Source organism: Apteryx mantelli, chromosome 3 (assembly GCF_036417845.1).
Source record: "Apteryx mantelli isolate bAptMan1 chromosome 3, bAptMan1.hap1, whole genome shotgun sequence".
Classification (NCBI taxonomy): Eukaryota; Metazoa; Chordata; class Aves; order Apterygiformes; family Apterygidae; genus Apteryx; species Apteryx mantelli.
In genome coordinates this window covers 134,402,649-134,429,171 of record NC_089980.1, presented here as the reverse complement: position 1 = coordinate 134,429,171, position 26,523 = coordinate 134,402,649, and the positions used below count along the sequence as shown (strand labels likewise).

The 26,523-nt window shown below is 55.5% G+C and overlaps 1 protein-coding gene across 1 annotated transcript; it reads right to left on the bottom strand.

The window, feature by feature from the left end:
- Positions 1 to 523: 523 nt before the first annotated feature.
- Positions 524 to 26,523, bottom strand: TRAM2 (translocation associated membrane protein 2). Its single transcript, XM_067294411.1, has 11 exons — positions 26,325 to 26,523; positions 15,156 to 15,219; positions 12,948 to 13,057; positions 12,603 to 12,719; positions 9,392 to 9,450; positions 8,660 to 8,744; positions 8,332 to 8,402; positions 7,512 to 7,616; positions 6,698 to 6,856; positions 5,343 to 5,515; positions 524 to 4,970 (listed from the first exon to the last, which is right to left on the bottom strand). The coding sequence occupies exons 1-11, from the start codon at positions 26,442 to 26,444 to the stop codon at positions 4,897 to 4,899; spliced, it is 1,137 nt and encodes a 378-aa protein (XP_067150512.1). The 5' UTR covers positions 26,445 to 26,523; the 3' UTR covers positions 524 to 4,896.

Genomic DNA, 26,523 nt, shown 5'->3' with positions numbered 1-26,523 from the left:
TCAGTTTTTCCAGAGAGGCCAGGGACTTATAGATGAGATTATTGGAGCTGTGGGCCATAGAATAGAAAATCAGAATTTGTTTTCTGTACATGCTATGAACCGTAACCTAATACTCAACCAAATCATGTTGCATGCCCAGAGCCAGCTGCAGAAAGCCTGCAATTTATCTCAACATAAAGTATGCACTTAAACCACATCAGAGAAATCATACCTTGCCAATGCCATTATTCTCCACCCCCAACTATAGATAACTATAGTTACATAACATATAGATATAGTAACATATATAGAGAGATAGTAATATATAGATAACTAACTCAGAAGCAGCTGTCCACGCTGTAGACATGGAAAGTTTGAGAAGATGAACTCCATATGCAGGGAATATGAGGATACAACATGCTGCACCAAAGGGAACAGACTAGTCTGGCATGGCAGGAGAGAAATACATAAAACTGATCCCAGCCTGCTTTGTAAACACATATACAGCTTAGCAGAGTGATGAAGCATCAGTGAACAGCAGCAGTGGAAGAATCTATGCCTTTTATTTGTTTATTTCAGAAAATACTTTTGTTGAGTTTATCACAAAAGTCATTTAACAACAAACATCAAAAAAATCCATACAAAAACTTAAGTGACAGGAAGAATGAAACAAATGGGATAAAACATCTGAGACTGTTACTTCCCCCCCAACCCCCTCCAAAATTAGGAAGTTTGCACTAAAGCATAAATATGGAAGAACAGAATTTTCCTTGAGTGAGTTCCTTTGCTGAAGTTTGGTCCATGGAGTTCAACGTGTCCGAAGGAAAGCTACATGCCCCCACCTAGCTTTTACAACATCCGTTCTTCCCCACTGCCGGGAAAAAAAAAAAAAAAAAAAAAAGAGACCAAAAAACCCCCACACAGCCTAGAGACTCAGAAACATACTTCACAGTTTCATATAAAGCCTGCCAAACAAACCATCTATTACACACTCATGAAGTTTACAGAAAGACGGTAGTCAGACCACTATAATCTCCATCTACTGTTGACGCAAGTCAGACAGACTCCATCTACCAAGACTTCACCTAAGGCAAGAGTCAGACGCTGCTGTAAACCCCCATGCACTGCAATGAAGCCAGCATATCTACAGCCTTCAAGACCAACTTGCAGGGGGGAGGCATCCTAGAGTAGTCTTTCTCCCCACCTCTACTCCAACAGAGAAGCCTACCAAAAATACATGTTTAAATGGTGAGTTAAGTGTAGGGGGACATACAGGGGAACTGGAACTCATCTTCTTCTTTACTAACCCCACACATGATGAATAAGAAAAAAAGAACCCTAAAAAAAATGCAACTGTAATGCCCCATTATTTAAAAGTCACTCAAAAATTATATGTGAAATGCTACATCTGTTCTTCCTCCACCCTTTCTCTTCCCAAGCCCGTTCCCTGCTATGACAGGAAGGGAGATCTGGTACTTCAAAGCTTTTCTAGGCTAGGGGCAGGAAAACACTATGCTTCACACCAAAGAAATCACAGACTACTTGATTCCTGGCCTTCTCAGGTTGGATAACGGACACAGACTACAGAAGCAGTCACAAGCCCATAGGAAGGGTGTGGAGCAAGCAACAGTGTTACACGGAAAGTAGGGACTTGCAGTTTTGCATAGTCTCTAACACTTTCCACACTGTGGTGAACAAGAGCTCCTGTTTTTTTGTTTTTGTTTTTTATTTTTTACAGAACACAAAGGGTTTGACAGGATGGGGCATGAGAAGAGTATCCACTCGAGAAAAGCAGGCTCTCAGCATCTTTGTATGTAGAATGGTCAAGGAAAGACTCACCACTAGGGACTTGCAGAGAAAATACTCCATTTGGGAAGGAAAAAAAAAAAAAAAAAAGCTCTTTGGGTTGGAGAGAAGGCTTGGTCTGCTGAGAAAAGCCATGATTGTAGAACCAGTTACTGCAAGCTTGCAGCTAGGGGGATGGTGTTCATATTAAGACAAACACAGAAGCAGCCTGTGGTGGCCCCTCTGATTGACAGAGGACTACAAAGCTCTGGAATGACAGTTGATAGTGCATTACAGCAAAGGCTCAGCACAAAAAAACCCTAGGGGTCATACTGCAGTTGAGCATAACAGGAGAAGGAAGGGGATTTCAGAGGACTAACGACAGGGGAGGGCTACCCTCCCCCCCCTCCTTCCTACAGGATAAAGAAAGAAAACATGGAGATGCTTCCAAAACAAACTGTCCCTTTTTTCTGGTAGCTCTATTCATAAACACATAAATGTAGCATATGTCATACATATGTTGTAAAAAGGGAGGGCGTATAGCTATTGATATAGTACACAGATCAAGAGTACAAGAGACTACATGGCAACATAAGGCACTTGGGATACAAAGCATAATTAGCTACTTTATGAAGACGCGGGATTGTGCAAGTGGAAAAGCTGCCTGAAGCAAAGCAGGCAGGAGGAGGAATTATTCAGCAGCCAGTTTTTTGGGATTGTATGTGTCATCTGTTAACACAAAGTCAATACCTCAGCTGGTACAAGGCACCTGCTTTGTAGAAAGGACCAGCTAAGGCTATGGAGAGGTGCCAGCCAGCAGTCACTCTTTGGAGGGCAGATGGCAGTGGATGGCTGGGGAAGGGAGGTAGGCAGCAGAAAGGAAAGGCCTTTCACATTAGGCCTTTTCTGCGTCCTCCCTAACATAAAGCTCTTTTCCTCTCCTATTATGTTGCACTGTAGGCACTGTTGCAGTCTCTGTTCAAGCCAAAAGTTCTATTATCTGTCTGGCAATGACTAAGAGGAGCAGTTGTAAGGTACCACCAGGGGCTCTGCTCCAAAGTTTCTTTCCTCACTTCCTCTGAAAACAGGGGAACCCCTCTTCCCAATTCCTGCTAACATCTCATTTGACATTCAGAGTAATAGGGATGGAGGAGCAAGTGGAATTTATCCAACTGTACTCAAGTTCTTGCACATTTTCTCCATCTTGTGCCCAGCATTAGCTGGGGCTCAACAAGGAGAGGGGAAGAGAGAGCAAAGACACCTATAGAAGAAAAAAACCCTCATCTCTAAGAGTGGCAGAAAATCAACTGTCACCCATTCCCCAAAACATGAATGATCTGAAGGATGACACTGCTCCAGCCTCATGCGCAAGAGAGCACGTGCAAGAATCACACTTGACGAGAGCCACAGAGTTCAGCTGCACAAAGGGCTGAGCAAGGAGGACACTAAGAGATCACGCATATCCCTCACCCACAAGAAAGGCAGACTTCAATCCCTACTTGCATATCTAAGAGTGTCCTCACTCTCCTTGACCCTGTGCAACCAGCAACATCCTCTTCTCCGCCAGCCGAGAGCGCACACCAGTCACCTACTCCTGCCATAGTGAAGCAGAACAAAAGCTACAGCTGGTTTTGCTGCACAAGAGGCACCAACAGCAAAGCCCAGCTACAGAAACTCCCCCAGGGGAGAGCTGTGGGATGAGAGGTGCCTGTCTACTGCACATCTGCCAAATCTGGACCGGTGCATGGCACCAAAAAAGAGGCCCACTGCTCAGTGAGCTGGCACTGACGCATGAAACACTGGACAGGAGATGCTACTCTCCAGCAAAGGGGCAGCAGGGGACCAAGCTGGTTCCCACGAATCTCCTGCCAGCATGTACAGATGGCAACAGGCAGGAGCAAGAGGGAAAAGTGGTCTGTAGGAACAGATGGCCTCTGAGGTAGATTTGGGACAACTCCACCTGCCAACAGCTATGTGTCACAGGTCAGGCCTTTCCTAATATACAAGCTACTTTTTGTAGCCCCTGACTTCCTTTCCCTTCCCTATCATCTCATTCACAGCTCAGAAAGGGATGAAGGGGCTAGGTTTTTGGAAGAAACCCTGCCTTTGATAGCACCTTGGGTGGATACAAGCTCTGTATCCTTTGGAAACAAAGAGAGGAGCTGATGGCTACAGATGGCACAGCTGGACTGGTATGGGAGGGATGAGGAAGGCTAAGGCGACTGCATGAAGAGCACAGTCCCATTAATGCAAAACCCTTCGCAGCAGACAGTTTGCTCATCTGGACATGGTTAAGAGCCATGAGAACACCAGGTCCATGAGTCACACTCAAGTAGGCAAAGGGCCTGGTCTGATGGGACCCAAGCCAGTCAACAAATGTGCTCATAGAGTGGGGATTCTGTATGAGGAGGGAACTTTTCTGCCTTCTCTGCTGCACAGCTCTCTGAAATTAGCTCAAAACCAGGGGTTGGAGGAATCCCATTTACCAGAAGTCTACTGTGAAACAAGACTCCTCCCCTGGATCCTGGTACATATTTGCAGCATCACCATCCTGTAGCACTTGCCAAGTGCTTGACAGATGTGTCCCCAGAGAGGCAACCCTCACCCAAGAACACCCCTGAGCCTAATGGTCATAGCCATGACTGAGCACAGAGCCCCACCACCTTCCTCCAGGTGTCTGTTCTCATCACAGACACCCAGTGCCTTCAAGCTGCCGTGTCCCTGAACCAGGGGTTCAGGGAAGTAGCACAAAGGGAGGGGAGGAACACACTGTAGAAGAGAACAAAAGGATTGTTTGGAACCATCTATGATGCATTCGTAAAAATAACCAAAAAAACAAACACTAAAATAGAAAAAAAAATTGCACACTGACTTACAATGAAACAGAGGAAGACAAAAACAGGAGGTTTGGAACACACTCCTATGAAGGGAAGGGAATAGGGGAAAGGGACCTTTTTGGTTTTATTGCAAATGGTTCAAGAGAGCAAGAAAGGAAGGGAGGAGACGGAGAGACACCTTGTAAAGATGACAGGTTTCCAAGCCATTCAAGATGACGCTCGTGAGGACAGGGAGGAGGGGTTGGTTCTTAGTCCTGGTATCGCGTCCTCCTCCCTAATAGACAAGCCTTTGCTTCTACGGTGATTTGAGCTTCTTGGTTCGCGGTGAGGTCCCGTTCTCAGCTTTCACCACTCCATTTTCATGGTAACCTGGAGACGGGGCGGAGGGTGGAAGGACAACAATTTGTCCCACATCACCCTGGATAGGCCAAAACTTTGCCTAGGCTTGGAGCAAAAAGCCAAAACCTACATGGCCTTAGTTTTATTAGGGTTAGCCCATAAACAAGGGGAGAAACACTATTAGCTTGGAGCTGTGGCCCTTGGGACACAACCCTGCTAGGGATGTCCCAGGCTCAGCAAGGAGTGGCAGGAGGCATCATCCCTGGAGCACTGTCCCCACTGGCAGCCCCTGGCAGAAGCGACAGCAGGGACACCATGCCGCAGGGCTGATGTCTCGTGCCTGACGTGGTCCCACCCCGACCCTCACCAGCCCTGCGCCGGCCACTCGGCCGCAGCACTCACCCGAGTCCCTCTTGAGAGGCTTGGCTTGCTGCTTGGCACCGGTGGCGGCCGCGGCGGCTCGCTTCCTGGTGCTCTGCTCGTTCCAGTACTCCCTCCAGCGCCGCAGCTGGAAGTGGATGAAGCGCCACATCACCGAGGCCTGGAAGAGGCACACCAACAGCAGCACACTCATTCTGGCAGGGGCGGAGAAGAGGCAGGCTGAGAACAGAGGAACGAGGCCGCCACGAACCCAGCCTTTGAGAAGCAAGAGGCCTGCTCCCAAAACCCAGTGGGGTCAGTGTCCAAGGCCCCCAACCACTGCAAGCCGCCTGGACGGCCACCTGGGTGCCAGAGGCAGGCACCAGCTGCCTGAGAAAGAGCCCTTTTCAGCCCCAGCACAACCCTGCCTCCCAATTCAAAATAAATCTGTGCTTCTTTCCTGTGCAAGAGACCCACACGCACAACAGAGGACTTCCCCATGAATGAAACCGGTGGAGTAACATAGCTGGTCCAGGCCTTGGTGCCAGTAGGAAATGGAGCCTCCATCCAGCCAACATCTCTGCTTTCTGCTACGCCCTGAGCTCAGGACAGCTGTTCCCCTTTCCCTCTCCACCGCTAAGCTCTCAGATGACAGGACTTCAGGGCTGGAACGGACTAAATGGCCCCTGGCTGTTCTGTAGAAATGTATTGCCTTTAGAGTATAATCAGCTAGAAGCTGGATATGGTTGGAAGGGAGCTAGGAAAAGCTCCCAAACCTTCAAGCTTGACACTAGTCCATGGCTCCAAAAAGCTTGGAAATGACTGAACGGACCCAGAGCACCTGCCCTAAAGACTTTTGAACTGAACCCACAGCTACTGCCTGGCTGAGAAAGGCTCCAGCAAAGGAACTCACCCTATCCCCTGGTTCCCATGCCAGTAGGCAGCAAAATGTTTCCAAGCAGAAGGGAAAATTTCTTTACATCGACTGCATCCCTGTAAGCGCAGTTAAGGGTACAAGAAGGAAGGGCCTGCAAGTCTAAGATACCTGCTTCCACTAATCCTTTATAACTGGTTACTTCACTCAAAGAACTTGTTTGTTGGCTTTTCCCCACTACCATGGTTCAGTAGCCTTCACTCCTTCTTGCTCCCTCCCCACCATCCCAGCTTGCTAAGATCTTCCTTAGAGGCAGCCCAAGGAGTTTCAGATCCCTGTTGGGGTTTCCAAACTCAGCAAAACCGACCATGGGAGAAAACCACCAAGGAACTTAAGTGAGAGGTTTTCACAGCTCAGTTCTGCCTCAGTGTCTTCCTGATTTCACGAGCATACATGAAAGCACATGATACAAAAGCAGCCCCCTCCACCCCCAGACATGGTAGGGGACATGACAGCTCCTTACCTGAAGAGGATATTGTTGAAGAGGAAGCTGAAGAAGTTCCCTCTCTCAGGGTCAAGGGTCTGGTTCTCCACCCGAGGCAGCCCAAAACCGATGACCAGAATGTAAAGGGTGAGGGTGAAGAGCCTGGTGACCACGAACACAACAGCCCAGACATTAAATCTGTGGGAAGACAAGCAGAGGTGTGGGAAGGGCCAGCATCAGCATCATGAAGTTCAGCCAGCTGGGTGGCATATGCCCTGGCAGATATGGCAGATGGTGACTCAGGAAGCCACAGGGTGATAAAATGCCTCTGCCAGGTCAAGACCAAACATCATTCTCAACAGAGGTTCACACCATCAGCGTTCATCCTCTGACGCTTCAATGGAGGTAAGAGGGGAGTATTAGCTGCCAAGCATCAGGTTTTTGCTCAGCACTACACTTTTGGGGCCCAGTTTCGCGATATCTTTGCCCACAGTGGTGCCTTGCACATAAACACACACACACATACACACACTGCAGCAGGACAAACACAACCAGCCCTGTCTATCTACTAACCTTTGACGTGAGCAGAGCAACACAAAGCAACACAGAGCACAGCAGGGCTCAACAAGCCTCGTTCCTGCTCTCGACTCCCCCTACCCTACCGTACCCTAAACTGGCTCTTGTCAGAAACTGAGACCCGCCGTAGGTCCTGCCCTTCCCTCCCAGGTCGCTGCCCACCAACACTGAGCTGGAAGCTGAGAGTGAGCCCCTTGGGCTCTTCAGGATGCAGGCGGCTCTCCCAGGCATCGGCTGCATAAGCGGAAGGAAAGCCATGTCCAGCTCTCCTGCTTACAGCTTCTCGTTGTTCTCATCTGTGAAGTAGACGAGGCGGGCCATGTGGAAGAAGAATTCAGCTAAATACTGCAACAGCAAGAGGATCAGCCCCAAGCGTGTTAAGCTAGAAAGAGGGAGAGAAGAAACAAGAATTATTGGGCTGGTCATCCTCAGTCCTTCATATCCAGCTATATCATCTGCCTTGCAATTCCTTAACTGCAGCAAGCGCCAACCAAAACCCAGACCTCTTTGCAGCAGGGGCTGTAGGATCACAGGGGGAGGAAAATCTCCTAAAACATCAAGCCACAAAGTGATAAAGTGGCCCAAACCAGTAGCAGAGGCTGGAAGAGACCGGTCTGACACAAAACTCGAGCCTCTGGCAACGCTGCTCTGTCCATACCAGAGGAAAGCTAAGAGCTTGCCTGCATGTGCCGTGCTGGGCATGCACCCCAGGGGGGAGAGCTTCCCCTGACACCAGGGAAAATGCACTCTTCAGCCTCTGCTTAAGGGTCCTCAGATTAACATTCGCTCTGCAGTGCATCGTGAACAGAGGTGACTTATGCACTCGCAAAAACTGGCTGAAGTACTTGAAAATTAGCTGGGTCTGTGAAAACGGTTCAACTTTAACATCCTGCAGCAGGGAGTTCTCCAAGTCAACTACAATCTGTTTTGTAAAGAGCCTCCTTAACCTATTTTACTCCCACGGGCCGAAGCTTTTAGGGTGACCCATGCTGAGGCCAGCCCTGCAAAAGGAGCAGCTCAGCACCCGACGCAGAACCACGAGGTGGCCCGCCGTCCCGGACGTGGCGCAGAAAGGGAGGCCAGGGCAGCCAACTCACTTGAGGAGGTACGCGCCGGCTATGTGCACCAGGTAGAGAGCAATGTACTGCAGCTGGCGAGGGATCTCCTCCTGGAAGGGGCAGAAAGGCGCTGCGTTAAACCTCTCCCGCCTCTTCGCCCCCAAATCCCACAGCTCGCTTTTCCCCAATTTGGTGGGCAAACGGCATCAAGCGCACCACAGGCAGCTGAGGGACAGCAGCGTCCAGATCCACGCTCCAAAAGCTGTCTCCAGTGGTGGTCCCCATGGTCCAGCACCCCCCCCAGCTCTCGACCTACAACCATCGCGGCCACCTCGGGTGACGTTTTTAGTGCCCGCCTGGCTCTCACCTTGCGGACCTTCTGGAAGTAGAGCTCCGGCAGCGCGTGCAGCCAGTACGCCAACTGGCACAGGTAGAAAAACTTCACCTGGAACCTGAAACGCACGGACGAGCCGCATGAGAGAGCCCAGGGCACGGAGAGATCATGGGGGGCCCCCCCAGCCTCAGGGCCCCGGGAAGGCTTCTGCCTGTGGCAGAGCCAACCGCAGATGGTACCAGGCAATCTCTCTGCCTCTTTGAAGCCACTGGATTTAGGAGGCATCATTACTGGGCAGAAATTACATGTTTAACTGAGCTAGTCACGCCTGGATTTTATCCGGCTGCTCGTGCTGTGGTCTCCATGCCCTTGGCAAACCAAACGCTCGCTCTTGCAAGATGCCAAGAACAGAGGATTATATCCCCGGCTTCTTTGTTTCTACTACGAAAAATGAAGAGCAAATAAGTGGCTTGCACCAGGTGATGGAGGGAGTAAGCAGCAGGGATGACTCACGGAGCCTGGAGGTCCCCCCCAGACAAACCTGCCTCCAGCAATACCCTCCGCGGGACTGCAAATAAGATTGCCACCGTCCACCCTGAGCCGGCTAAAAAGCAGGATCCCGCCGCAGCGTCCTTGCAGGAGGGAGCTGGAGGCTGCGTGCAAAGGGCGCTGCGTTGTCAGCACCCTGCTCCCAGCCACAGGGAAAACCGTAAAGAGGAAGGAAGCGGTCAGCTGAAGAAAAAAAATGCCCTCGCGAGTGCTTACGGAAGATAAACATGAGGGTAGTTTTCCCACAGACTCCGGGGGTTCGATACGTATCCTTCCTGAAAGAGAGGAGATGCGAACCTTCAGCAAAAGAAACAGGCACCGCAAGGTTACAACGGGGCGGGCTAACGCGACGTCAGATCCAGAGGAGGTTTCCGTGGGGAAGAGGTCCGAGTCCTTTCGGAGCTGCCACGACCTACGTGCATTAAAACCTCACCCCGCTGGGCAAGCCAAGGCTGAGATCGCCGACGCTCAGCCGCGCTCACGGGTCTCTAGCAGCCCGCTCGAGTTTCATTAGGCCTCCAGGTTTGGGGCTTGAAGGTTGCTTCCTTGGTTGCAGAAAGGGCTCCGAGCTCAGGGTAGGATGCTTCGGGGTTTGGGCCACGCAAGCTCTGGAAGCGCAGGGGCAAGATGCCGGTAGCGCAGGTACAAGGAACCACGCGCACGGTCCAGGGGGCTTCTTCCACCCCAGCGCTTCCAGCCTGAGCACCAGCTCAGCAAAAAGGCGCGCCTATGAAGAAAAAGGGAACTGGAAAACCTTTATAAAAATAACTAAATATGCATTGCATCACTTAATTCGCCCCCTGCCTGCATTCCCCTATGGCCTGTTGCCTTATGCTTGCAGGGCGAGTTACAAGACGGGGCCACCTTCTCGCCCCACGTCTGCACGGCACCGGACAACGTGGGGTCCCGATCCCGGGCCGGGCATTGCGGAGCGATGGTTGCGCAGGAAATTAATCCCGCACAGGACCCGTTTGTCACCGTCCCCTGCACCCTTTCCGCCCGATGCCCTCTTTTCGGCAGCGCGACCCAGAGCAGCCGGGGTTGGGGGGAGGCCCGAATGCTTCAAAGAGCGACCTGCTCTGCGAAGCCCGGGGCGCACGTGGGGCCTTCAGAGAACTTGCTGCGTCAACGCTACGGATGCTACACGGATCTCAGAGTTCCTGGAAACACGGGGAAAGTAAACAAGGCTGAAAGCCCTTCCCACTGGGGGGAGAAAAAAAACAAAACAAAAACAAAACAAAAAAAATCAAAAACCGGCATAAGCTCGTTTGCTCTGATTCCAAGAGCCAGAAAAAACAGAGATGAAGGGGCTGAAAAAGCCAGCGAGGTAGGGGACTGGAGGAAGAGCCACCTCCGAAATTGCGGCAGGGTAAGGACCGGCCATCCCGCATCCACCTTTTGCGGGAGCCCCCGACAACCCGATGCCGGAGGCAAAAAAAAAAAAAAAAAAAAAAGCGCCATTTCACCCTCATTCATAGTGTTTTCTCTGCAAAAACCACAGCGGATGCCGAGCCGGGGCCAGGGCAGGGTGTTGGCGGGGGGACAAGGCAGCGGGGCCGGAGAGCTCTGAAGGCTCTTTCAGGCGGCGCCGCGGCCCTCGGGGCTCCTTGGCACGGCGGCGTGTTTGCACAGGAGCCGCCGAGGCATGGGTCTGGCGAGGGGGGAGCGCCAAAAAAGGAAAAAAAACAAACCCAAACCAGCAGCCTCGACTGCTTTGCAAAAGCTCCCCTGCCGGCCCCCCCTCCCCGCAGCCCCGCTGGGAAGGAGCGGCACGAGCAGACCTCTGCTTCGGGGGCGGCAGCGGGTCCTTAATGCGGGTCGGAGGAACGTCTCCCCCCGCCCCCCCCGCCGTCGCCGCCGTGCAGCGGAGGAGGAGACCCGCTCCCGAGGCTCGCGAAGCATCCGTCGGGAGAGCGGGCCGGGCGCCGCGTCCGGACCCCAGCGGCGGCCGGCCCTTCCGTTCGGTAGCGGCGTAGTGTCATCGCGTCACGCTGCCAAACCGCTGGGAATTTATCTGGGACCTTCTGGTGCTCTTCCCCTCCTCTTCAGATCTAAAAACCCCGTCCCCCCCCCCCCAAAAAAACCGAAGCGTTTCAACTCCAGGTTTTTTTTCTCCCGGCTGTTTTGGGTGGAAACGTCCCCGGAGCAACCCAAGGTGCTGAGTGGTTTCACTGTTCTCGGCGCCCTCCTCGTTGCTGACTTCCCCCCCTTGCCAAGCGAGGCATCGCGAGCAACTGCCCGTTCTCCCCCCGTCCCTGCAAAGGGCATCCTAAAACCCCAGCCGCACTAAATGCGCATAAGGAGGTAAATAAGCCCAGCCCGCGCTTGCTCAGCGCCTGGAAAAACACCCCACTCCACTTGAAAACTGAAAATCAAGCGAACACCTTGCTCCGCGTCCCCTCTGCACGGAGGGGAATGTTTTGGGAAACAAGTCCCAAGCCGGTTTAACTCATCGCATCCCAGAGAGGCTTCCACAGAGCAGAGCCTGGCCCTCTCCCCGCTCGCATCCACGCCGGGGAAAGGACATTTTTCACATGCTCTTTCCTGGCTGCCTCGTCCAGCTGCAACAGGCACCGTGGAAAAAGCAGGGCTCACGGGCTCCGCGCAAAGCTCGTCGCGTAGAAAAGGAGCGAGCGGAAAGCCGTTTCGCGAACGTCGCTACCACGGGGCTACGCTTCTGCGCTGCCCGACTGCAGTCCACGTCGTTAGGTCACCGCAGCTCCCAAGGAGGTGCAAAAACGTCTTCCCACTCACGCGCCTCTGCAAACGCCTTTTGCCCCATCCGGGCCCCCCGCATCGCGCTGCCCGAGCCCAGCAAAGTCCGGCGACTGACACTTCCAGACACGTAAAACGCCTCTCAGCACCGCGAGTCTTCGCTGCCGCCCTGCGGGAAGCGGGGCCGCCAGCAGCATCGCCGGCAGCATCGTGGGTACCAAACCTGGTAGCCTCCTCCAAACCCTGCCCCAGGGCAACTCCTCCAACACGCCTGAAGAGCAAGGAAAGCTGAAAGCACGGACGCAGCTCCGAACCAACTGCCTTTAGCATCCAAGCGAACCGCCTGGGCTTGCACTGATCATCCTCCGACTGAGCTCAGCCCTTCGCTTCGGAGGAAAAATAAGGGGCAGGGGGAACACCAAAGCACGTGGTGGGGGGACCTGCTCCCTCCCTCTCCCCCCGTTTCCAAGCTGCGCCCGACCATGGGCAATGATAGCGTAAGGAGGAACTCACAGGCAACGTATCGTGCCCTGCTCTCTCCCCATCAGCTTTGCTCTTCTGATTCCCTGCAGCTGACAGCAGCAGCAGAAAGTCCCAGAGCCGCTGTCTGAAAGCGCCGGTTCAGGACTCGCTGGCCAAACCCACAGAAAAGGAACCGAGACCCGTCGGTGCAGGAGGGAAGCCAAACCCGACCTCAGACGCCGTGCCTTACCGTCACCACGACGTACAAGCACCACATCACGGAGGTGAGGTGGAACGCAACCAGCTGCCCCGACTCGTTGAACTTGCTGTGTTTGACCTTGGAAAGATGGAGACGCCTGTTGATTTTCTGGGAAGAAGCAGAGGGAGAAAGAAAGGAAAAAAAAGAAAAACATGAGCCACTGGGTCAACAACTCTCCCTCCTCTTCTCCTTCCCCAGAGGTTAGAACTCCCACATTTCCACCCCAACCCCAAAGACCACCCCCAGAGCTCACCAGAGCTGCATTTAACCGTAGCGGTACCACGTGCCCCATGCCCTCCCCGTAGGTTTGCTATTTAGACGCCAAGCGGCACTCACGTCCAGGGCGTACTCCTGCACCACCGCGTGCAGGATGATTGCTATGAAGATGTAGAAGAGGATGGTGACCAGATCTTTCAGCCCGTAGTGATAATGGACCAGCTCCCCGTCTGCAAAGACACCAAATGGACGGACCAAATCACTCCGACCCAAACGACTCGCAGGCAGGGCTTAAGGCTTAGTGAGAGCCAGGAGTTATTCCCAACACGCCGCTTGGATGGGGCCACCTGGCTTTGGAGGCAGAGAGAGCCCTGCTGCAGATAGGGGAATTTATCGATGGTACAAGCCCTACCTAATACAGGGATTAAGAGGGGGAATAATACCTTGAAGCAGCGCAGAAGCCAGCGCCAGGCCTTGCTCAGGCTTTCAGGGACACCCCACTCGGAGCATTAGGGTTTAGGAATTCCCAGCGGGACGTGCCGTGGGCCTGCTTTCCTCTGGAGCAGGGGCATGGAGGACATCCCACGACTTCCAGGGCACGTCAACCGCCTGTTGTCATACAACATCCAGCGTGTCTCGCTCGCTCCTGAAAGTTGCTGTAAGCACTGGAGCAGGATCCAGCCGTCTAAACATAGGTGCCTTGTGCTATTAAGAGATCCAAGATAGCAGCACAGAGCTGTGAAATAAGACCCACGGGAGGCCCTGACCTTCTGGAGTGGCAGGCAGAGGCCAGACGAGAGACCCCCGCCAGCAACCAAAATACCCCAGATGTCTGTGTTTAGGCAACTGTTCCCAGCCCTGGCCTCTCGCAGCCGAGGCGTTACTACACGAGGAGATGCCGGGAAAAGCTCTCTGGGTGATGGCATGCACGGGAAGGGGTGGCAGAAGGAGGCTGTGTAAGCCCTCGGGTAACCAGCCTGCCACAGCCATGCCTGGGGGCCGTGGCTTGGAGTAACGGGAGTTTCCACCCGGATTTCTAAGATTTTAGGTGACCAAATATGGATCGAATACATTTTATGACACCCGGTGTTATGCTGTGCATCATCTGGTCCCGAGGAGCCGGTGAGCTAGGTGCTGTGCAGAAACACAAGGAAAACGCTGCCCGTGTCACAGAACTCGTAACCCCAGTATAAGATAAAAAAAATGCCGAGTCTGAAGAAAATATTATGCACGTGTGTAACTGCTCGGTCTCCTCTCCTTTCTCCAGAGCATTTCACAAGCTGTTCTAGCAGGAGCTGTACTTGTGCTAAACGTGAGGAGACGCCAGCCACAAGGGAGAGCCTGCCGGCTGACAGGCAGCGGCATCTTCCTTGCGACGGAGAGGAAACAGCCTTGGAGAAAAATCACTTTAGCAATAAACCTTCCTCCAAGCAAGCTCGCTGCACTAAGCCGCTAGCCCAGCCGGTCTCCCCTGCTATGTCCTGAGCTACCTTCTTCCCTACACACTTCCCTGCCTTCTCTCCGTAACGGTGCTGCTCTCCTTCCGCTAGCGAGATAATTACGTGGGCCCCCAGACTGCTGGTAGCAGGGAAGAATAAACCACTTAACAGGAGGACGCAGCAGCGGAAGTTGTCTGGACTGTGCTATACGGGAGCCCAGACCACAATTTAATCTGGAAGCTGGACGATTTCTCCGGCCGCATGACATTCAAAGATTTTAACAGGCAAATCTTCTGTTTTCCATGTGCCTCCCTCTTTATCCTTAGATAAATGTTTTTTTTTTTCATTAATCCCGACAATCCTGCTCTTCCCTCGGACGATCATTCAAATACTTCTAATTAACTGCAGCTTCCCGCTGCTGCGTCTCCTCCGCCGCCAACCCAGGCTGCGCGTCCCCAGCGCTTGGCCTGGCCAATAAACCACGCGAGAGAGGAACTACCTGTGCAGCCCCTGCCTTTTTGCAAAGGGTTAAATCCCTCCCGCGCCCCAGCAGGGCGCAAAACCACCCTGGGCATGTAATCGGGCAATTCCTTCTCGCCGGCAGAGGGAGGAAGCATTTAACCCCCTTCGGCACGAGGAAAGCATTTCTTCCCAAGCCCGGGAAGACCCCAACCCAGTCCTGCCCTGCAGCATGAGGGCTGGCAGCCACGGTCCGCGTGAACCGAACCGCCCAAGCTCTGTTTTCTCCCAATGCTTCTTATTTAAAGAGTCCCCTCTAGCAGCGGGCAGGTCCCCCGGCAGCATACGGCCGCGGAGGGTGAGCCCGGGCCAGGGCACATCACGGTTCGCTTCTTCCCGCAGGGACGTCTGCGGTGGCAGCATCTCTTACCTGCTGTAGGCACGCTAACGTTATACTGAGGTAAGATGAACAGGAAGGCAGTCTTGGCTGTAACCTGTCGGGGACACACACACACACAGAGAAAACAAAAGCAAATGAGTTTCAAGCTCCTTCCAGTCATTTGCAGCAAGCTGCCCCCACCGCCCCGCCGCGCGGCGCCGAGCCCCGCCAAAACAACCCGTCCCACGCTGCAGAACCCGTCATCTCCTATCGCTAAAACCAGCGAGCTTTCGTTTTCAACCATCTTCTTAAATGCTGATCTTCTCAAAAATTACCCCTTCCGAGGGAGCATGAAGAAAGGGATTGAAAAGTTGGTTTTATTATGGAGCCCCGCTCCTAACCAAGGCAGCGGGTGATGCTGGTCCAACCCCTGATGTCCCCACCCGGCCGGCACCGCGCGGACTCAACGAAGGCTGGCGCTTGAGGTCCCATGGGCAGCGCCCACCGTCCCCCGTGCAAACCCTCAGCCTCCGTCCCAGCAATCGCTTCCTTAAGTCCTCGGCCGCAATTAGCTGCCCCGTTAATCACCGCAGAGGAAAGAGCGGCTCAAGCCGGCCGCGCAGCGAGGGGCGGAGGCGTGGGAGCGCGAGGCGGGGGAGCCGACGCGGCTATTTACCCAGCGCCTTCACGCGGCGTGGGAAACCAGAGACCGGCCTTCTCCGACCGCGCTGGAAAAAGGCGAAACTTCCAGGGGAAACAATGCAGGGAAGAAGGGGAGGTGTTCGGGCTGCAGCTCCGCTCGCAGAAGCCCCCAAGTTGCATTTAAGCAAAATGATTGCTAGGGAGGAGATTTCCCAAAGGGGATCGTAGAGAGGAAGCAGCTCCCCCGTGGGAAACGCATGGGATTTTGGGGAGGAAGGAGAAAGACGGAAGCGGGCGGGAGATCGGGAAAGCATCACGGCCACCGAGCCATAAAAGCCACCAGCAAGCCTGACCGGGGAAGCTCTCTGCTCTCCGAGGACAAGCATCCACCCTCGGGCTGCTCTCGCGCAGGAGCCGCTCGCCCCGGGGACACTGGGAGCCCTATCCCGCTGCGCAGAACGGGCCCTAAGGAGGAGGACAAGGCAGCTCCAAGGGCCCGTCGTTGTCGACGCACCAGATCCCAGCTGCAAGTGCAGCGTCACAGGCTGGCAAAAAGGCCAGGAATGAGACACTGGGCCTCCTGCAGAGCCAGGGCTCTGCTTCTCACTCTTAATTTATTGCCTTTAATTAAAAGGTCCAGCCCTGGAATGAATCCACCCCCAGTGCTGAAGCAGGAGGCCACGCGGTGGCAGGGCAGAGCCGAGCGTCCCAAGACAGGGCTGCCTCGGTCGCCCACGTTGCATCTGCAGAGGAGCCTTCCCAAGGTTGTCCTCACCTCGAGCTCCCCCAAGAGCCAGGGTGAATCCCACCGGACACAAAGCCCGGTTGACGGCACGGATGGAGCTCTGATGTCCAGCGCCAGTCTCCCAGCTGCGACACCAGCCTGCTCCTTGCCCTGACCCAACGCAACAAGCGGCTTCTCCTCTTCTGGAGTGCAGGAGATTTTCACCCTCTCAAAGCCCAGCCTTCCCGGGAACGTGGACGTTGCACATCAAAGGACACACAGCATTAGCCTTGGTCGCTAACGCCAGGTGCACGCGTGGCCGCACAGATACCCCACCAAGCTCTGAGAAGTTATGGGGCAGCTCAGCTCGTTGGCCAACCCTCCAACTAATTGGCTTTGCAAGGGAATTTTTTCCCCTGGAGGCAAGCTGGCCCGATAGACCCAGGAGTTAAAGCCGCCTCCAGCCACCTGGTTTGGTGCATGGTGGTGGCCAGAGCAGAGGAGCAGAGACCTCCTGCTGGTGGATTAAACCTGTCACCAGATTTGCGGTCAGGAACAGGTTTCCTCCCAGGAGGAGGGCTGCTGGCCAATGCCACGGCTAGATTTGGTGGCCTGTCCCAGTGCTCGGTGTCTATTTGCAAAGGGAAAGAGATGACTGCAAGCAACGTTTGCTAGGAAGAGAACGAGGACGAGAAGGGAGGTGGTGGCCAGCATGGCTTCTTGGGAAGCAAGAGCCACTCGCACTTTTGCAAGGCTCAATATATGCCACCTCCCAATTCACGCACGAAATACTGCTGCCGCACAGAGATGGGAACACACCTCTTTGCAGAAGATTCAAATAATAAATACCGCTTGCATTATATCATTCATGCCAAAAAAAACCCAACCAAACAAATAAAACACCCAGTAGGCCGTTGGTAAAAGCACTGCCCTGGTGTCAGGGCTCCTGGGTTCGTTAGCCACGCTCCGTCACTGATTAAGCGACTTCCCCAAACTGTGTTTATCTCAGTTCCCCTCTCCAAAGAGCGGGTGTCTTCGCCCTGCGTCTCACGGGCCAACGGAGGAACCGCCTGCTTGCAGCGAGACGCTGCGCTGAAGACCGCGGCAGCGGGAGCCAGCACGCGCTTTGGCTCTGCGAGCGGTGCGGTGGGTTGTTTTGAAATCCGAGGCACAAAAATAGGAAGCGCTGGTGTTTCCAAGGAACATGACAACACGCCGCCACGCTACCCCACTCCTCCCCTTCCCAACAGGCCGGCACGTCACGCTGACAAGCGCCGGGCCGCGGAGGCAGCGGCTCCAAAAAAGCCCACGGCCTTCGAGCGCGACTGCAGACACGCTGCCTTTCACGCAGAGCGGCCCAAACCGTTGGAAAGCTGCAGCAGGCTATTAAAAACCCAACTGGAAATATTGCTTCACGTCTTGCGGGCCGCAGCCAGCGGCGCGGCGGCGGCGGGGGGGGGGGGGGGGGGGTGAGAAGACGACCGAACGTCCCCGAGCACGGCTCACGCGGGCTTGGCCAAGCGCTCCCCTTCCCGCCCCCGCAAGGATTGAGCAACGGGCTCGCGCTGGCCGGCCGCCCCGCTGCCCCGCTGCCCCGCTCCGCCGCCGCTCGCGCGCTGAGCGCACCCCTGCCGCGGCCGAGCGCCCGCCCGGAGCGCGGGAAGCAACGCCAGTCCTCTCTCCGCGGGGGGAGATAGGGCTTTCCGACCCTGCCCCCCTTAGAAAAGAAATCCCACGCGTTGTGCTCCGTTTATAGAGAAGCGAGAGACACTTTGCCCAGGCAGAGGGACACCATGGGCAGGGTTGGGGAGGGAGACGGGAAAAAGCGTTTTGCGTGGCCTCAAATTGGCTTTAGGAGACTGTTCTGGCTCTCGCAAACCTCGCTGGCTACAGAAGCGAAGATACCTCATCCTGGAGCGACGCATGACAAACGGGTCTTTGGATTTACTTGCAAATCCCATCCCAAGCTGGTGCAGAGCATGAAATAAATGCAAGAACCTCACGGTACCCGGGCTGCTGTAGGGATGGGATGCTGCGTCCCGCAGGAGCTGACGGCAGCAGGCACCGAAGACTTTGCATCTATCCAAGCCTCAGGCGAAACTCCCGCGTGGATCCAAGAGCTCTTGCAGACCAAGGACCGAGGTGACTCTTCCTTTAGCCACAGGAGATGCACCAGCTCCTCGCCGGGCGTTGCTTTGCCCATCGACGCCAGCATTGTCCAAGTGACATTTGGCTCGGCTAGCTTCTCCGCCAGCTGATCTTACCCAAACGGCCAGGCTCTCGCTGCAAACAGAGCAGGGCAGTGCTCCACGTCTGCGTCGCCGGCACTCGGTTACCTCTTTCCAGGCTAGTTCGCTGCTTCCTCATCCAGAAAAGTTTGGAAGGGGGTTTATCTTTGCAGCTTCCCCTAAGCATGAGATGCAAATACCCATTGATTCCTGTTGAATTTGTCACTCCAGGAAGGATTCGGCCCCTTCTGGCACATTCTTCTACCTGTACAAAATGCCACGTCTGCCATGCAGGACATGAATCCTCCATGCCACAGTAGCAAGCACGACTGGGACAGGACCGGAGAAAGTCTCCCGTGCACATAGCCAAAGCAGTTGCAATTCCCAATGCACAACACTGACTTCTCTTCAAATTTAGAAGCCTTAAAGCAACCTTTAAGGTCTGGCCCTTTCTGAGCAACGGTCTGAGCTTCAGGACCAGGCACGCTCTTTCCAGAGAGGAGGAAGCAGCTTCTGCACAGCGCTCAGCCCTGGCACAGTTTGCAAGTACCCCAATAATCCCCTTTTGCGGATGGCCTGGAAGGGGGCAGATCTGGTGGCTTTCATGAAGGCTAGCAGGAAGGTTTCCTCAGCAGACGTTCCTCGAGGAACGAGCAATGCTTCATCCCACCTATAAACCTGCCTTTGCCTTTTTGTGGGCTGGAGGACCACATCACTCCATGCCTGCTGCTGGCTGTAAGGAGCCAGGACGACACAAAGGCCAGGGCTTGCTCTGAAATTCAATCCTAGCCATTTTGATGCCCAGGCAAAGGAGGGCACAAGGGGTTTCTAAGAGGCCATTAAGACAGGAACTGTGAAATTTCACTTGGTACCTTTGTGCTTTCCTCGCTGGAATCGCAGGAACCAGAAATAAGCTTCCTCACCCATATCCTCCGAGACTCCCCGACCTGTGAGGCCACCAGGATCCTGTTCTCGCTGTACGCCCTTTGTCAGACCCACTTCCACCTCCTCACTGCCGTGAGGACTTCTGGACAAGGACATCTCCTCTCGGAGACACATCCAGCCGCAGTTTCGCAGTGCTGCAGGAGAGCGAGAGCAAAGCGCATGGGACAGACCAGCGCGAAGAAGGTGAGCGAGGTGGCTCTGTGACAGCTCGCACCAGCAGGGCACTTTAATAGGACACTGGTGACACCCCGGCATCCCTGACGGTGACAAAAACTGCTCGGGAACGGATGTTACTGGCTGCTGTGGGCTGCGTCCCACTTTCCGCAGGCTGCAGGCAGCCGGACGGAGGCATCCCACAGGCAGGAAGCAAGTCGTGTTTATTTGACCCTCTTGTATCAGCTCCAACACGGCCGAAATCCAGCAAGCAACCCAGTCCTTCGCGTCCACAGAGGGACCAGCGTCCTCCTGCAAGTCCTCACAACACACCCCTCCGTCGCCGTCTTGCCCGCAGGCGCAGAGGGATACGCGATTTAACCGAGGCCACATGCGAAGCTCCGGGAACTGAGCATCAGGCTCCAAAATCCTAGGACATAGCTGTCACCTTCACCGCATCTCCTCCGTGACGTCAGCTAGAAGCGCCCGCGGCCACGGTGCATACATTGCTCTGTGCAGTCCTGCGTAACGTATAGAGACTGGAACGTGATGGATGCTTAAATCCATGTCCGGCTTCCCGACCTCCAGCAACCCCATCTCCAACTCCCCGCTGCAAGGCGGGAACGCGGTTTCCTCGGCTGGGGAAGGACAGGCCAGCATCGGTGCTGGCAGAGCTTTAGAGCTGCCATCCAGCATCTCACAGACGGGCCAGCGCAAGCAGAAGTTTGTAACAGGAAGAGCAACTTCAGGTTTATTTAGTGCACAAAAACTGGAACGTGCAGCGGGAAGCTGCTTTCTGTTTGCTCGTTCGGAAACGAGATCCTGAAACGGAAGAGAAAGAGCCAGACACACTTAAGTCATGCAAGACAGGTAAGTGGAGCTAGAGCCACCATCCAGCGGAGAAAATGCCATGGGCAAATAACCGTGCTGGCAAAATTGAGCTTCTCCGGCTATTTTTTGTTATGCAGTGAGGCCCCTTCCCCAGCCTGCTTCTTTCCTTGCTTTTTTCTCTTATGGCCAGGCTTTTTTCAGCGCAGCCAGAAGCCCAAATCCTACAGGACATCACAAAGATCTGGCTGCAGATATTCAAAGGGCAGGTAAGGATTCGCCTGCGTGGGATGAGCTGAGCAGGGACCGTACGGAAAAGGCAGCATATTCCTCATTTGCCCCCTGCTCTGCCCTGAGAGCACATCCGCGCAATCCACCACTGCCAGAGGAGACGAGGGAGATGCTCTTCATCTTGGCTTCATCCCACCTGACGTTAGGGATGTGCCTGAATGAGCCAAATCAGGGAAGCAGTTGCCCCGGGTGCTCTCTATAGCCACGAAGAGGGAACAACATCTTCAGGAGCGCCGGGTCTCCGGTGGTCTTGGTCATATCCCAGAGGTGGATCATTAAGTCCCTCTGCTACAGGGTGGCCTGAAGTTAAAAGCTGGGCAACTCCAGGCCTTCACCCAGCGTGGGACGCCGCTTCCTGGGAAAACGCCCCCGGACAGCACTCGGAGCGTGTTTTGGGGCTCTGAAAATCCCAGTGCTTGGAAAACCCCATTGGCAGCTGCAATAAATCCAAGGGCCCTCCAGGTGCAAAAGGGCAACCAACACCTGGGAACACTTCATACCAGAAAAGGAAAAAAAAACAATAATAATTTAAATAAATAAAAAAGAACCAGAGCCAGAGCGCCCCGGCCCTCTTCAGCGAGCGCCTCCCGCCTCCCTCGCGCAGCCGAGCAAACAGAGCGGATGCTTCGCCTCCCAGATGCCTTCACCTTGCTCCCGGCAGCGCCGCGGGCGGCTCGCCAAGCCCGCTGGCACCAGCCGCCGTTCGCAGCCCTCGGAGCGGGGCCCGGCCGGCAGAGCAGCCAGGCGAGGATTCGCCCGGAATCGCTCGCTTCCCCCAAACGAGACCTCCGAAACGCGTTAAAGCAAGTTTTTCCGCGACGCTCGCAGCAGCCAGGATGGGGCTCGGTCCCTTCCCGGGCGGCCGGCGTTAGATGGAGCAACGAGGACAAACGTCACAGCAGGGCATCACCTCGAAGGCCAGGATCGAACAGGCTTTAATATAAATATTTAAGGCCAAACGGTCACAACGTATTAACCCATCTATTCCCCAGTAACGCAACGATTAGAGAAACTCACGCCGCTGTTCGCCTGGGGTTAGCCGCCTAATGCAAACCAGCAAAGCTCACCTCCTTTTAGCAGATGGTTTTTTCCCTTGCCCTAAAACGCTCCACGATTCCAATCAAAAAACCCGATTTTACTTCTCAGGCATGCAAGCGGCTTTCGGTAAAAGCCTCCGAGCCTGCACATCCAGGCGCCGGCAGCTCAGGATCCGTACTAAAACACACCCTGGGATTCAAGCCCTACTGTTTGGAGGAGCAACTTCTGAGCATCCTTCCCAGGTCCCATCCCTCCCTCTGAAAACCGGGTCCCCTTTTCAGCAACCCCAACGACTCCCGAAAGTCTCAGCCCGGTGGGATTTGCGCTGTTTTCACCCCGGCCACCAAACTCCACGTGACCGCGGCCAGGACCTCGGGTTCACTCGCAGGCGTGCAAACACCGCGGCTACCCCGCAGCCCTGTTTGGGTTATAACCGCTTCAGAGGAAGGAAGCGGCTCCAAATCTCTCGTGGGGGAGGCTGGGGGAGGCTGTGCAGTCCGTTTAAGCCGGGAAAACATTTCCAGGGCTTGCAAAACAACTAAAAATAATTAAAAAGATAAGTGCACTTTGGAAGACTTTTCCCTCAAAGCGGTTTTCATTGCTGCCAGCCGGAGCGTTTATCGAAAGAAAAACTTGTTGATCTGCGGCGTGGATTGACACAAGCCCCGTGCGCAAACTGGAGACCAAACTTTGGACCAGAGCCTGCAAAGGTAAACAGCAGGCTTTACCAAAAACCCTCCGCGAGGGAGTTGCGGCACCTCTAGTTGCACAAACACACATCTCAGCACGGTACGGTTATCACCACTGCACACGCACCTCTCTTTATTCCCTTTACAAAAGCAGACCTAAATTCGGCCTTTTTTTTCTTTCTTTCTTCTCCCCCTAAAACTGTTCACCCTTTAAATCCCCTGCATGCCTCAGTTTCCTCATCCGGCAAAGGGGAGGCGAGCAGAGACACGCTTATATTTTTGCTCTTTAGCGCTGCCAAGGGCTTAATTCTTAATTTTGGCAAAGCGCGCTCCTCGAGCCGCGCATTAGAGGGGATCTGGGAGGGGAAAGTATATTTAGCAGGAAGCCTGGAAATAGCAGCTCATTCGTCAGCCGCCTTCGTTCGCCAGTGTCATAACCCGGCGCTGGGGAGAGCGTGACTCACGCGATGCTATAAACGGGGGGCGGGGGGGGGGGGAGCACGGCAAAAGCATCGCACGTCTGGGTGGAAAAGTCATTCCCGCACGCTGCGCTGCTCGCTACGAGGCCGTCCCGTCCAGGCGGCTGGTTTTGACTACGGACGCCCCGACTTGTGACACAGCGAGCGGCAGAAAGACCACGTCTAAATTCAGCAAGCGGACGACACGGAGGGCAGGTTTCCGGCCAGTCTTGAGCCTTTTTGGAGCAAAAGCGGATTTTTAAAATCAAACCTATACCATATACCTATATAAAATATACGTGCGTATATAGAAGTGGGCTCATCTAATACAGAGATCGCAGGAAAAGAGCAAGGCCAAAAGGCAATCGGTGCAGAGGGCAGCCAATCTGATAATGCGCGCAGGAGTCACCGGTGCCGTAACGCAGGTATTAGAGAGCCGGCCACCTGCAGGGTCAGCCAAGCCTATCTAGTCTTGGTTTCATTTTTCAGAAAACCAGGGTGGAAAGAGAGATATGCAAAGCGACCGCAGCGCTGTCTGGAGAGCGAGGAAGGAGACCACCTGTTTTGCGTTTCTATATGCAGTCGATCGAACCGGTTTTCAGGCAAAAAAAAAGAAAAGTAGAGATTTTTCTTGCCGTTCTTGGACTGCTGGTGGAACAAGCAAGCGCTGGCTTTCCCCGCGCACAGTACGTGGCGGCTCCCCGCAGGCTCGGGAAGAGCAAAATCCTGCGGGCTGCGCGCCCGAAAGCGGCCGACAACCGGTGAAAAGGTTAAATCCCATCCACCCGTCGTGCGGCCTGCCGGAAAGCGTCCCAGGGAAATCCTCCGCTGCAGGAAACGGCCTATTGTGAAGCCGGACTCCGCCGTTTCCGCCGATCCTCGCGCCGCTGGGACAGCCGGCTGCGCTCGGCGGTGACGAGCCTAAGGGGAAATGCGGCCAGGAAGGTGGCATCCGAGTGGTGGGTCCGGAGCGAGCGCTGCTGGCAGGATGCGGGCAAGCGAGGATGCACCGGCAAGGCGTCGACCCAGCATCGTCGGAGCTGCCACCAAAACTCCCTGCGGAGGCTTTGCAAATAAGCGGAGGGCCGAGGAAGAGCGGACCACGCTTTCCCCTCCAGGGGAATCAGCAGAAGGAGAAAAACCAACAGAAAAAGGACCACGAGCGTCATCCAAAACCATGCGCAAACCCCGCGCCACAGGGAGGAACGGGGCAGATGCTGACAGAGGATGGCAAAAAACTGGAAACACCGCTGCGTTTCTCCGCCGAGGGGCGAAGCATCGGGAGCACCCGGCGCCGCCGAGGCTCGCGCCGCAGCGCTTCCGGCCATCTCCCTGGGGTCTGCCCCAGGGAGCACGCACAGGACATCGCCGGCTCTCAGCAACTCAGGAAGATTTAATTAAAAGACATAGAAATAATAATAATAATAATAAATGCTAGCTGTTGCAAATCCCATGCCCGGGGCCCTCCAACTTCCATAGCTTTGGCCCGGCTCCCGCGGGAGTTTCAGCGCCTCCAGCCACAGCAAAGAGGAAAAAGCATTTCCACACCGGCCTCCAAACATTGCATCCACCAAACCCCAGGATCCCTCCTGGCAAAGAGCCCGCGCTATCGCGGGGACGGGATTCACGGCCAAGCAGTGGCCATGCCTGGTCCCAGCACACCCCCCTCCCAAAAAAAACCCCCAGCTGCTGGAGCAATGCTGAGAAAAACCCTGATACAGATGCAACCCACCTGATCTATTTTTTTTTTTCCCCCTCAAGTATGACTACGAAACTTGCAGCCCGACTTTGCAGCATTTGCACGCGCGGTTTTGGAATACGCGCCCCAGCCAGCTGGCCCTTCGAGCTTTAATTTAGAACCCCCCCAACCCTTAAATAAACACAGGCACGCACACAAAAAGGTTTCGACGCGCTGGAAGCGCCTTGCTCATTCAATGCATTTGCAACAAAAAAAAAAAGAAAAGGGGGGGGGGGGAAAGGGGTGGAGGGGGGGGTCGCAATCGCGAGGGTATTAAGGAAGTGGATTTCCTCCCGCTCCGATTTGCTGCAGAAAGAGCCTTTCCTGCTCAGCCAGGCCCCCCCGGCCACCCCTTTCCCGTGTCGGTCTGCTTGGAGACGTGGCACTGCGCTCGCAGGGGAGGGCCGGGGCCGGAGGGGGGGGGGGGGGGGGTCCGCGCCGCCGCCCGCGGGCTGGCGCACCCGCCGCGGTGCCGGGCCAGGCTCCACGTAAGGAGCGAGGAGCCGAGCGAAGCTGCAGGCAGCCCGCCCTCCCCTGCTGCCCTGCCTCCTCCCGCGGGAGGAGAGGAAAAGAAAGGCGGAAAGAAGAGAGGAGGAGAAGAAGAAGGGGAAAAAAAAAAAAAAAAAAAGGAAAACTCGGGGAGGGAAGGAGAGGAGAAGGGGGAGCGCGGCGCATTCCTGGCATTTCTCCGCGCAGCGCCCGGACGGCGAGAAGCCGCAGCCCGGCTCGCAGTTCCCGGGGCGGCCAGGGCTCCCCGTCGCTGCCGAGCCGCCGCGGCGACAGCGCGGGGACGGGGAAGGCGCCGAGCGCCCCTCTGCGCCCCCCACCCCCCCCCGACGGGCTGCTCCCGCCGCGGCCCCCTCGGGTGCTGAGGAGGTGCCGAGCTTGCAACCGCCGCTTGCAACAGCTGAAAACCCCAGCAGGCCCCTACCGGGGGGGGGGGGGGGGGGTCGTCCGCCGCGAACAATTTATTTGCAATCCGCCGTGGCTACGGGACAAACCGAGGGCTCCGGCAGGCAACGGCGCCCGGCTGAAAAACGGGGAGAAACGCGGCGCCTTCGGGGCGGCGGCGCAGGCAAGGTGTCAGCCGCCTCACCCAGTCCGAATTGCACCTTCCAAAAAAATAACTACTCATAAAAAATAAAAGACGCTGTGCCGAGGGCTGGACGCCTCCCGGCCCGGTTCCCCCCCGCGGGCGTCGGCGGCAATGAATGGGGCGGCGCTGGGTAGCAAAGGGGGCGCGGCGGGGGGACGGGGGGGGACCCAGGCGCTGCGCCCCCCCCCCCCCGCCCCAAGCGGTGCCGGGTGCCCCTCACCTCGGGGGCGCCACGCCGGCTAGGACCCCCCCCTGCACCGGGGTGGGGAGAGGCACCGGCAGGGGGGACCCAGACACCGACGGGGGGTGGTGGTGGGGGGGGGAGGGGACATGCCGGGACGCCCCGTCCCCAGCTGGGCAGCACCGGGGGCGGGGGAGGGGGGGGCTCACCTCGAACATGAGGGCGATGAGGACGCTGAGCACCAGGCAGAAGCCGATGTCGGCGTGGTTGTGGATGAGGAACTCCTGGCTGAAGAGCGGGTGGCTCTTGGCCCGCCGGCGGAAGGCCATGGCCGGGTCGGGCCGGGAACCGGAGCGGGAGCGGGAGCAGCCGCCCCGCCGCCGCCGCCGCCGCGCAGCGCTGCAAACT